The sequence below is a fragment of the Scleropages formosus genome, chromosome 8, assembly GCF_900964775.1.
Source record: "Scleropages formosus chromosome 8, fSclFor1.1, whole genome shotgun sequence".
NCBI lineage: Eukaryota > Metazoa > Chordata > Actinopteri > Osteoglossiformes > Osteoglossidae > Scleropages > Scleropages formosus.
In genome coordinates this window covers 22823734-22836435 of record NC_041813.1, presented here as the reverse complement: position 1 = coordinate 22836435, position 12702 = coordinate 22823734, and the positions used below count along the sequence as shown (strand labels likewise).

At 44.9% G+C, this 12702-nt stretch overlaps 1 protein-coding gene across 2 annotated transcripts in view; it reads left to right on the top strand.

Annotated features, from left to right (window-relative positions):
• arid1aa (AT-rich interaction domain 1Aa) overlaps positions 1-12702 on the top strand; it is a 54311-nt gene that overhangs the window by 20403 nt on the left and 21206 nt on the right. For both annotated transcript variants that reach the window (XM_029254034.1, XM_029254035.1), the window contains exons 2-4: positions 2810-3025; positions 4745-5296; positions 7074-7193. In XM_029254034.1, coding sequence (XP_029109867.1) covers positions 2810-3025; positions 4745-5296; positions 7074-7193 — 888 coding nt within the window. The remainder of the gene's footprint in view (positions 1-2809; positions 3026-4744; positions 5297-7073; positions 7194-12702) is intronic.

Here is a 12702-nt window from a genome sequence, read left to right as displayed (position 1 = left end):
CTGCCCCCCTGTCGAACTCTATCAAACTGAACAACTCGCTCATTTCACCTGCCTCATCCGCTATGAGCATGGCAGTACTGATTAACTCAAGTCTGTCTGTCTCTTGTCAACACATTGAAGCCACAACCCGGTCCTGCGGATACATCCTACGTAACGTTCACACGATCTGCCCTTATCTCACAACAAACTCTACGCAACTCCTGGTCCAGCTCACGGTGATGTCCCGCTTGGACTATTGTAACTCTCGCCTGTCCTGCCTGCCGGCCTCTGGTAGCAAATCTTTCCAGTTGGTACGGAACATTGCTGCTGCACGAGTTGCGTTTGACCTGCCAAAGCATACCCGTGTATCCTCCTTCCTTGTCTCTCTGCACTGGCTTCCCGTAGCTGCCCGGATCATGTTCGAGACTCTGGTTTACGGCCTACAAAAGCATAAAGGGAACAGCTCCCAAATACCTGCGAGACCCGATCATCCGCTACACTGAGCCCAACCAGACTGCCGTTCTCCTCCACCTTTGCCTTCTTGGCAGTCCCACGCTCAAGAAGTCCCAAATCAAAAGCACAAAGGTTTTGGTTCTGGCTCAGATGTGGTGGAATGACCTCACCTTCTCACTCACAATTGCTCAGTCTCTCTACATTTGAGAAGGGTCTTCCAAAGTCACCTCTTTCGAACTTTCTCCCCTACGTGTTCAGTAATCGTGTGTGTTTAATAACTTTTAATACACTTTCAGAACCGCTTGTCCCATACGGGGTCACGGGGGAACCGGAGCCTACCCGGCAACACAGGGCGTAAGGCCGGAGGGGGAGGGGACACACCCAGGACGGGACGCCAGTTAATAATTGTTTAATAAAGGAAAATCCTATTTGTTGCTACTCACATAGGGTTTACTGGTATGTGACAGATTGACTGTTCTCAATCACGTGTTTGCATCCAAATCTCCTCTTCTGGTAATGTAATGCACTTTTTGCATCGATCCCTGAGATATACGTCACTTTGGAGAACAGCGACTTCTAAATGAATTGATGTAAATGTAATGCTTCACCGTGCATGAATAAATATGTATAGTAGCTGTATGAGATTTAGATTGATTGGAGATTTGCTGTGAATTGGTAAATTCATCCTGGTGTATAAAAGGGTAGTCCCCAGGTGAAAGGAGTAAACAGTGCACTTTAAGTTACATCAAGGTACGTGGATACAAGCAGCTACAAAACAGTGAAATGATTTAAATTAGAACTCCACAAAAAGTGCTCTTTGAGTACAAGGTGCAACTTCTGTCTGCCAAATCGTGTTAAGGTCGTTCTCCATTGCCAATAACCATTTCATAAGATGTGGGCTTTGACCTTGCCCTGGATGGAGTGTGCGAGTGCGCGTGCAATGCTCTCTGACAGCTTGATGTGTGAAACGGCAAGCTGCCCTTGGGACAGCTTCCATACACCTCTAATTCCACCCCTCCTTCTCCTCTCCCTTAATCGCTGGTGTCATTTATTCAGTGCCAAGTTTGCTTTATTTAAAAAAAAAAAAAAAAAAAAAAGAAGAAACAGCCTGGCTCTGGTTCAAACAGGAGTACAGCTGGGATGTGTTAAATTTTCGGCAGACTGCCCTCTGTTTCAGATGAGTTATAAATAGCCCTGTTGTCGACTTCCTTAACTACCGCTGAGTGAGGTAAAATGCATGTTAATAACCGTGGGAAAGTGTTACTCCCCTTCCCCACAGCACCCCCCCTTGCATTTGGATTGGCTATTGGCATACATGGTTTTGAACCTGGAAGCTTGCCTTCTCAATACCAGTCCCTTTACTTAGCAGACAGATATTTACTTCCCTTCATTCCCCCCCCCCCCCCCCCCCCCCCCCCCCAAATGCATGGTGGTTGGCATGCTTTCCCTTACATCAATAGTAAGGATGAATCCTGCAGAATCTGCATGAATATGCTGATCCCAGAGTCAATGTAACGTGATAACATTGGTGTTAGCCCGTGAAGTTGCTAAAACAAACCAGCAATGCTTATACAGTTCTGTCTTGCACTTAGTGTTGAACTGGCCTTATAGTATGAAGGTGTTTCTGGTTGGTCAGCATTGACATGAGAAAGGACGTGAGCAGAAACTCCTTTCATTCGAGGGTGTAAACTTATCCCTTTTGTTTTAGTAATGTAATAATAGCCAAAATATTCCTGAATTATCTGCACTGGTTTGTACTCTGGTGTTTATTTTCATTGATGAGGTGCACGCTGCTGGGTTCCCCCTGCAGATGTGGCATCAAATTGCCTGTATCAAGCTACCTTTAAGCTACAAGGTGCAATTTAGGAAATGAATGTTCTGATCATTTATTGACGTGTGAGTCTAACGCGGGAATCGCACTGGAGTCTCTCCAGTCAGCGACTTTTGAAAGGACCATAGAAAAGTTAGGCTGGTAGGCTGGAGTGGTGCTTAGCTGCTGAGCAAAGCACTGTTCCCTGCTTTCTGAGTGCTCTTGGCTCGTTTTTGGCATTTAAACCTCCATGGATTTTAACATTGTTAACTACAGTTCGACAGTGTAGAGAACTCTGCACTTTAGGATGCAGAGCTTTCACTACTCTGGTTTTCAGTTGAGGTTCATTGTGTTATACAACTAAAAGTGATCGATCTGTTATTTTATTTAAAAAAAGTCAAAGGCCAATATGAAAGGTTTAGACCTAATATTGGTGGTTCTGACAAGACTGTAATCTGCTGTACAGAAAAGTGTTTGTTTAGTAGCAAAATAAGACGATGATGATAATCTTTGCTTTTCGGGATATTATGAAGTCCTCTTTAGGCTGACTGTTTTTCTGCTCTACAGCCCTCAAGCCCAATGGACCAGATGGGGAAGATGCGGGCCCAGCCCTATGGAGGTGCAAACCCTTACTCTCAGCAGCAGCAGGGGCCACCTCCAGGTGCCCAGCAGGGTGGCTCCTATCCCTCGCAGGGCTACGGCCCACCACCCACCCAGAGATACCCCATGGGCATGCAGGGCCGCACCCCAGGGGCCATGGGTGGCATGCAGTATGGGCAACAGGTGAGGATTCCCTTTAGCTCAGGTTGATTTTGTGGTGACAGTTTATACTTACCCTTTACCTTAATCAAAGTGCTTAACTTGAACTGTTTAAGTAGTTCACCTGAAAGGTAATGGCAGTACTCTTGCGGAAAAAATATATCCAAAGCAAGCAAAACAGTTGATTATAATTAGTTCAGCAGAGCCTTTTCTTCTAAGTACCTTGCCAGGTTTAGTAAAATCAACATAAATATAATACGAAAGAAAATAAAAACACTGTTGCATACTGTCACATCTTCTGTCTTTGTGATGCCTTGTGCCAGTATTAATAGTATTTTATTAAGCTGGTGCCTTTCTCCATAGTGATCTAGTGTTGGGTTTCTTTACTAAAATATGGCCCATTACCCAAATATACAGGTGGATAGTTTTAACTGGAGCAATTCAGAGCTAGTACTATGGTTATAGTGTGAGAGCAGGAGTGGAATTCATACCTGTGTTCTTTGAGTCCAAGGCAGTAGCTGTGAATACTGCACCAACTGCCAATGATCAGAATACACAGGGGTGTGACGCTGGCTGTGTGTTGTAAATGCACTTCTTCTCACACGAGTGTTCAAGTAGCCATATTAAATTTTTTTTAGGCCATTTCTGAATTTTTAGGCTTGAAGTGATGGATGTTAATTGCCTTAGGAATTTTGTCGATTTGTCACTGAGTTTTTTCCCCCCCATCGGTCATTTTCTGTTTTATTGTCAGGTTTTGCTAATGATTACAGTGATTGCTAGTGTTGGTAGTTGTCCGAACTGATACCGAAGTTGTGATCGCAGCTGCCTAAACAGATTTCAGATTCAACCTTTACACGAAAGGGTCCCAAACATGAGGTGCATTATTTTATTTTTTTTTTTTTGTTTTTTTGATTTGGTTGTTTTGACAGTCGTTAAAGTACTCAGGAAACACCAAAAAATCAATTTCAACAGTAAAAAACAAGGTCAAAGTTTCTTTTAGTGATGTTCAGTTTCTCACCTCTTCTTATATTATTGCAGAGCAAAAAAAGAAAAATCATGATCGGAGAAACTTCAAACATATTAATGCCTTATAAAATAGCCTACTTGTACTTGTTTATTTTCTTAGTTTGTATGAGCCTGTGTCAGACTGTGTAAAGAGTATTGGAAATGACTCAGGAATCTCAGATGATTGCTTCTGCTTTGTCATTTGCACTGACCTCTGATCAAACCAGAGAGAACCTCTGCTCCCTCAGCAAAGGGTGGGTTCCCCAGGCTGGTGGGCCAGATTGCAGGGCATGCCTGCAAGGCTCAGTTGAGTTGTCTGTCAGCTATGCTTCTAATTCCTTGCCTGACTTGATCACACATTTGGCCTGACTGGCCATTTAGCATGTCGCGTGTGGTGCCCTCGAGCGTGCGTGTGGAGGAGCGCTCTTTATTTTCTAACTCCCAGCTACGCCTGATCCGTCACCCTTCATTGCTTTCAATCCATACTGTTTTCATTGTCTCTTTAGAGGGCAAGTGTTCTTGTCTTTTAAATCACTGTTGCTTTTTTTTGTGCTGTCTGACCAGTGCCATAGCTGTGCCTTCATTGGTCACTCTAGTGAAAGTAATGATGATATGTTGATGATTGGTATGCTAATGAACAATGCACTATTTATGCTATTCAGACCTAGACTGGCCTTCACTTAGAAATCAGAGGATTTCAGTGTGTGTATGCTAACGCTGCACTGTGTTTCTGTGCAGATGGGAGCCTACGGGCAGCAGGGCCCAGGGAGCTACGGACAGCCGAGTCAGGGTCCCTACTACGGCCAGCAGGCCCAGCCACAATCGCCGTACCCCCAGCCGCCACAGGGCCAGCCCAGTGGCCAGGGGTCTTACTCCCAACAGTCCCACCCCTCCCAACCCCCAGCTTCACACAGCCAAGGTGTTCCCACTTATCCACCCCAACATCAGGCTCCCCAGTCCCAGGGCCCACCATATCCCCAGCAACAGGTTCCCCCTGGCCAGCCACCAACCCAGGCAGGTCCCCAGGGTCCTCAGGCTCAGCCTGGCTACGCCCAGGGCCAGGGGGGCCCACCTCAGCAGCAGCAGCAGCAGCAGCAGCAGCAGCAGCAATCGTCACAAGCCCAACAGCAGCAGCAGCAGCAACCACCTTCTCAGCCTCCTGCTTCAACCCAGGCCCAACAGCCCCCAGGACATGGCCCACCTGCCCAAGGCCCACCTCTGCCATACTCCCAGACTCCTCCACAGTCACAGCAGCAATCCCCATACCAGCGCTTCCCTCCTCCTGCTCAGGTAAGCTGCGGTCCCACCTCCTGAGCACCATCTATTTTCCTTACTTTGCGGCTGGCGTCCTGTGAACGTGGCCTATCTTTTTTTGCCTTGTACATCTGCCTGCCGTGTTGGATATCTGAATGGAAGCTTACTTAACAGTGGACCAAACCGTTAAGCACTGAAATGTCCCTGTGGGCACCACTGACCAATACATGTTTGACCCTTTAAGTCGGAGCCTTATTTGTAAAGGAAAAAAACAGAATCAGGTGCATGATCAGTACAACTATGTCAGGGGAGATTGCGGGGAGCATAAGTGGCTCAAAAAACGCGAACAAAAGAGCTTTGCTGTGCTCAGGAGCGTATTCCTTGTTCTCAGAAAGAGCAGTGGGGCTACCTGAAGAGCTCTACAATCAAAGCACTCTGCAGTTATTTCCCCAGCTAAGTAATGGTATAACGCAGTACATCTCTCCTAGTGCCTGTGTGTGCCATCGTGGAGTTCTGAATCACCTGAGGGTTCCCTTTGTAAACAGAAGAAAGCAACTTTGGAGTGGTTTTGCTACAGTCAAAATAGAATACTTTAGAAATGGCTGCGAGCACATGACTTCCAGCTGTGGGTGTGGACATATTTGGCCTCCAGTATGTTCTTATATGGACCAGGGATGCTTGTTTTGGAGAAATGTTTTTAATGAACTGAAAAGTCTTGACAGCAGTTGCTTTTCAGGGAATCTTGAGCTTTGTAACGTGGACTGACTGGGTTTTGGAAAGCTGGGTTCAGCTCTCGCTCAGGAGAAAACATGTCTTTCTTTACAAGGGCTTTGAGTGCTACCGGTTGCTCTGCCCCATTTGCACCCTATATGTCCTTTGAGAAGTGAGAATACCAAAGGTGTAACTCTAGGCAACTCGAAAGTTTGATGATGCGGTGTCGATGCGGAATGACCGTGCAAACTGATGTAGAGCAGTGAACGCAGCAAGTGCTGCCATTTCACCTGGTCTGTGGACTGTGGTTTAGGCAAAACAAGATGCTGAGTCTGCCTGCAGCCATGTGCCTGCTTTGTTGTGTTTAGTAGTAACCGTTTATGAATGTTTCTTTTTGACTTGTGTTATCCAAATACCACTTTGCGTTAAGGCTGTTTTAAATTGGTCGTGGGACTTTTGTTGCTAGGGTGCAAACATCTTGGGCTTTCCTCACAACCACTTCACTTTGATGGAAGAATATTACTTCTAGAGAAGCCATTGTGCATGTTTCCGACCCTGACTGTATTTGTGTTTCAGTCTGCCGGGTACATTTTTTTTTTTTTTTTTTGTTGTAGAGAATCAGTTCCACACACAGTCCAGGAAGCTTTACTGATTTACTGAACATTGTTATGGTTATGTTTTGATCTTCCTTGTTTTTTGGTTTGTGTGTTAGTCTTGTTAACTGCAGGATCGTTAATCTTTATCGTGTGGTACTCTTGAATGTACTACCCTGATATGGTATGTCAGCTTGGACTAATGCGCAAGTTAAATAATTGCACTTTAAGGAGAGTTGCCAGGGATCATGGACTTATGACACAGTGGAATATTCAGTTGATTGCTGGTACTTTGCGTTGGGCAACTGAATCGGGGACTTCAGCTACCTTTACTCATCTGCCGTTAGAGGTGTCCCAGAACAGGCGTGTATTTTTTTTTTTTTTTTTAAATGAATCAGGGCAGTTTAAAACAGCAGACATTAAAAATCAGTGGTATTGATCAAGGCAGAGAGACTGTTTGCTACGTGGCCATTCATTCACTCTCTCAACTTTGTGTCTTTCTGGATCAGGAGCAGTCTCAAGACTCCTTCAGCTCCCAGTCCAGTGCTCCTCCTTCCAACCAGCCAGTAGCTTCCACCAAGAGCTCCTCTGAGGATGTCTCCATACAAGGCCGGCCCTCCAGCCTCCCGGTGAGAATCTTCACTGTGTCAAAGTGAACTTCGTCACTTCCACAATATGATTACAACTTACATCAGAGTGAAAGAGCGTTTCTCCTGGACCACGGCATGATGTCCTTCCATCCCTGCTCTTTCCACACCTTTCTTCTGTTTTCTGCCTTTCCGCTCCCTGCCGTCCAAGTTCTCGCAGTTCCCAGCCTCTTGCGTGTTCGTCATCAATGCGCCATGCACATTCAGAAAGAGCACTCCTCCTTTCAGTCTGGTGTTGCTGCAATTCCTGCTTCTGAGCTCGTCTGTGTGTTGTGATTGTACATCTGTAATTACGTGCAGCGATCTACAGAACCTGTTTGTGAGGTCGGCATTGGAGCGGAATGGTTGGAAATAGAAAGGGTGACGATTTGCATTAATTAGTAGGAGGCTGTTCTCACAAGATCTGCTCACCTTGCTTTGTCGACATACTTGACGCAAGTCAGGTTGACACCCCTGTGTGTAGGGCTGTTCTTAATACACGTATTACTTTGATTAGTGCCATGTTGTGAACTTGGTGTTAAATTCCTCCAATTAAAGTTGTGAGAGATTAATATTTTGCTTTGGTTAGATTAGATAAAATACTCCTTTACTCTGGTTTATGAGAACTGGCTTTTAAAAGCTCGCGCACACACAAACACTGTCTGAAGCTGCTTGTCCCAAGTGGGGTCGCGGCGAGCCGGAGCCTAACCCGGCAACACAGGGCATAAGCTGGAGGGGGAGGGGACACACCCAGGATGGGACGCCAGTCCATCACAAGGCACCCCAAGCGGAGGAGGAATACATATGATGAGGATGCTGCCAACATCACAGGCACCACAGGAGCTTCTTTCATCTGTCTTGGTCCTCATGTACTGACATAACTGCACATTAACCTCCCATAAGTGAGCTTTTATTTTCAGTTTCCTTTATTTTATTTTTTTTAAAGGGAAACCTTTAGTAGCATGTTACATACATGTTTTTGTTTGTGGACACCATTGTTTCCTGCTAAACCCTTCTATAGGAAGTAACAGAACTGCAGATTATGATCCTTAAATCACCTTCAACCAAGAGAGCAATCTGTGGTCACCAGTGTTAAATACTGAAATTAGTGAGAGCTTGTTTATGTTGTATGATTGTGATGATAGGTGAGACTTTAGGTAAGTTGTTCTCAGGGCAGTGTAATATTTACCTCAAATTAATTTTGGTGTCAAACTTTAGATTTAGGAGCGGTTCTGAAATGTGTTTTTCAAATGTATAATTAAACATTTACACCTGTGTTTTTACACTAATTTCTAAAATTTTGGTTTTCATGTGGATATTTACATCCTAAGAGGGTCAACATTATATTGTGTATGATACAACAAACTGCAGCAAGAGAGAAATTTGCTGTATTGTTTATTAAAAAAAAATCCCTGAAGCTGAGATCGCTGCGATGGCCATGAATCCCATGAAATTGCAGTCTTTCTATTCCCGATTGAAGTGTTATTGACTTAGTTATTTTTTCCACCCTTTTTTTTTTTTTTTTTTTTTTTTTTTTTTACATACTTTCCTCTTAATATGAATGTAGTTTGTTTTAAACTTCTTGGATAGAAAAAAAAAAAAAAAAAAAAAACTACCATCTGGCATTTCTGTGTATTAAATTAAGCCTGGAATAAGTGAATGCAGGAGGAGGTTTTGATCTTTGAATAAGAATCAGACTGAATTGCTGTGTTTGTTTGGTTTCTTTCCTGACTTGTGATTGGGAATTGTGTGTATTTCACAAGATATAGCATTGTGAGGTTTTCCAGTCACATTTGGGCATTGTTTTATTTTGGCCCACAGGACTGGCACTACAGAAATGAACTGTTTCATGATTTAATTTCTTATACTCTGAATATGTAAATTCTTTGGTTTTTGAACATAAAATTTGGTACATTGATATGTCAATGTTTTTGATGGCCTCTCCTGTCAAATTGAGCCTTGAATGGATGGTACAGATGCATGTTTTTGCCCATCACACTGGTGAGACACCAATAACTGATGCTTATTGATTTAAAGGGGGAAGATGTTTCTTTTAAGGATATGCATTGACAATCTTTTGCACAGTTCTACTGTGCGCTTGTCTCCTTGATGGAATTAGAATTGTTGTTGGTCATCTTGGTTGCGACTTTGTTTGATCAAGGAGACTGAAAGAGCAGTGCTGTTTTATTTTGTGCTGTTAGAGGTAACTAAATTTTCCAGGTTATTAAAGTAATTTTGTGTTTGGCTCAGCAGAGTTTGAAGAGTTATGTGGTTGTTAATTTTTGGTATTAATTCATTCCTCCATTCCCCCCCTTCAAAATGTGATTTGTAACTAACAAATCTTACTTGCTAACCAGAGTCATGGCAACAAGCTGTCCCACCCACTTGCCTTTACATGGCACCTCCTTCAGTAAAGGCAGGACCAAGAGAACGCCACCTTGTAATAGGAGACATGGTGAATGGGAGCCTGCTGTTGCTGGGCTTTGGGTGACGACAGCTGCGGGGCTTTTTTCCAGTTTAAGGATAGATAAATGTCTTAATTGGTCACTGCTGTAGATATGAGGTTTTTGTGAGGATTTCTTTCCGTCAACATAGCAGTGATGGACATTAATAAACCTGTTGGCTTGGAAAAGAGCAATCTACCAGGCTGGGCTGCCCTCCCCCTGCCTTTGTCAGCGCAGCTTCAGGAGCGCAGGCACGGGCTTGATCTGATGGCGGACCTGTTTGTCAGGTCGAGCCGGCTCCATCCACCGTGCCTGAACTCTTTCCTCCCGTGTTGAGCCTTTGGTTTGTTGCCTGGCTAAAATGAACCCTGAAGCCTCAATAGTCACTTATTTAAGTAGAAGATAAAGAGCTTTCACTTTTTTTTGTACTGCCTACCATATTATCCAAAAGGTCCCATAGTTATACCTGTTTGCATACTTTTATTTTCTCCTGTGTTGAAGAGGCGATATTTTGGATACAGGTGCCGTTCCTTCACTGAGCTGTTCTGGAATGCGCTGCAACATTGCACTAGTTGACAGCAGTAGAGCAAATACTATTACTGTTTTAGTGCTTTTCCCCCCCACCCATGTAGGTAACGCTTTTCTCCAAGGTGACTTTCATTGTTTTGTTTGTCTACTGAAGCAGTTTTTACTAGAGTAATTTAAGGTATAAGTGTCTTGCTCAACAGTACTGTAGGGGGAATTAGAACCCAGGATCCTTGATTTGCAAGACAATGGTTTTAACTACTGCACTGCCTGGTAACTCCCTCAGTGTGCAAATGATATGCAGATGACATGGTTTCATGTTTTGGTCAGAGTGGCTTCTCCCGATACAAAAGGTGTGGTTTCTGTGGGGGACACGTGTTTTGACTCTGATGGTAATAGTGATGTTGTGGAGCAGGTCAAGGTAGTGGAAGAGGAATGAAATGTTGGTGCAGCCATTGCATAAAGGTTGGGAGAAGATCGCGTCTTCGTGGACCGTGTCGGCCAGGGGACTTGAGAGATGGATTAGCAGGCTATTACTGGGTTCTACTGTGTCTGTCACTTGGAACACTCAGTTGCTTTCATTAACCGCTTGTCCTGGTCATTGTGGCAGCAGTACACAGGCTATCCTGTGTGTAAATCCTGGAATGATTTGGCATCAGGCAAAGCTGGATATACCCTGGATTGGATATCAGCCTCTTATGGTACGTTGAAAGAGTTAGGCCATTTTGATTTTAGTGGATGTGAATAATGATTTGTGAGTGCGTAATTCTATGGTCTGCACTCTTTCAGTTTGCTGTCGTCTCGGGGCTTATGAGTAACCCTAAATTTTTTTAGAGAACACCTCAAAGATTGATTGGTTTTTTGGCTAACATCTCACACTGTAAATCACCTTGCACAAAGCCATTAGCTAAATGCAGAATAAAAAGAAATGCATGATTTTAGTTACCATGTTTCTCTACCCATCATTTTTAGATTCCCTTTAAGGGGAAAACGAATGTGTGCACATTATAAAAAAAAAAAAAAAAGGACTTGATCTTAGTAGTCTGCCGAGGCAGAATGGGTGGCGTGTTCTGGCTGCTTTGTTTTTAGCTGTATCAGGACTTTCACTTTTCCCACAGAATAAAACGAGCGCATGCATCCACAGAGCTCGCACGCTGCCTGAATATAGACTGCGGTCCAGGGAAAAATGGGGAAGGTTACAGGTTGGTCATACCTTCTTTATTTCCCCTCTTTGAAGTGTGTAATAGCATAAATTACTCAAGGGGAAAAAGTGAGAATAGAATTGAAAGGATCACAGTAGCAGTGTGCGAATGCAGTATAATATTAAGTAAAAAGAGCTTTAAGAGCTTGTGCAGCACAGAAATGATGCAGCGCAGGGTACAGTGCTGAAGTTCTTCCTCCGGTTTTTTTGACTAGAGCTCTTCGGCTTTGCTGTTTGAAAACCAGGCTGCCTTGGCTATACCCACAAAGCCCTTTTTATGTTGTTATTATTGTTATCATTGTCATTTTTGTCAGCTGTCTGGGCCTTTTCTCTGCAGCACAGTTCTTCTTGGGTACATGGGGGCAGAGTGCAGATCCCTCGCCCAGCCCTCTCTTTCCCTTGCTGTCAGCCGTCGTACGAATCGGCTTTCATAACGGCGCTCCTCCACTCGACCTTGTTTCTGCGCGCTGCGCTATTGCAGAATTCAGTGTCCGGGGCGTGCTTCCTGTTTCTATTCTCGTCCCTCGGCTGTCGGGCCTCGGCTTCCTGCACGCAAGTCTCATTCAGGTTCCGGGGCTGGCCCGCCCGCCTGCCTGCCTGCCTCGACTGCCTCCTACTTTCCATTCCAGCCTTCTGTCTCTTCTTTCTTTCCCACCCTTTTCTGCAGAGCACCTTTTTCAAGCCTAAAAATGGAATTGAGGCTTGCTTGTGTGAGGAATGGCTTTCATAAGCCAGCTTTTGAGCAGGGCGGTGCTGCTTTTCCCCTAGGTTCTTTATTTATTTAATTTTGAAACTGGGGCTTTATAGAGATGTGTGATTCAGTGCTCGGTTTCTGAGCCTCCTCCCCCTCTCGCTCGCTCTCTGGCTCCCCCCCTCCTTCCCTCCCTCGCTCGTTCGCTCGCTCACTCCCTCCCTCCCTCGCTCCCTCCCTCGCAGCTCTGCTCTGCTCTGCTGTGCTGGACTGTGCCGAGCTGCTGCTGCTGCACAAAGGCAGTGGCTGACTGCAGCAGCGTCTCCCAGCGCTCGCCTCCTGCCACCCGTCAGCCCTCGTTACCGTCCAGCTCGCACTGTTTGTTTTGTGCAGACCGTCAGCAGGCCGCTTGATTAAATTTGTATTTGCATTTGTGCTTCCCTTTCACGTTTCAAATGTGGGAATGTATTTGTTTGTCTTGCCCTTTCTCTTTATTGGTGGTACAGCAGATGTCCATGTCTCCCTGCGCCTCTCTCCAATTGGGGTGTTTTGTCCCAGCCGGGCCTAGGAAACAGGCGTTTTGGCCTGGAGAACGTCAGCACCCCCTCCCCCAGGGGATACTGTTTGCTAGACCAGGGCATCTGTGCCAAT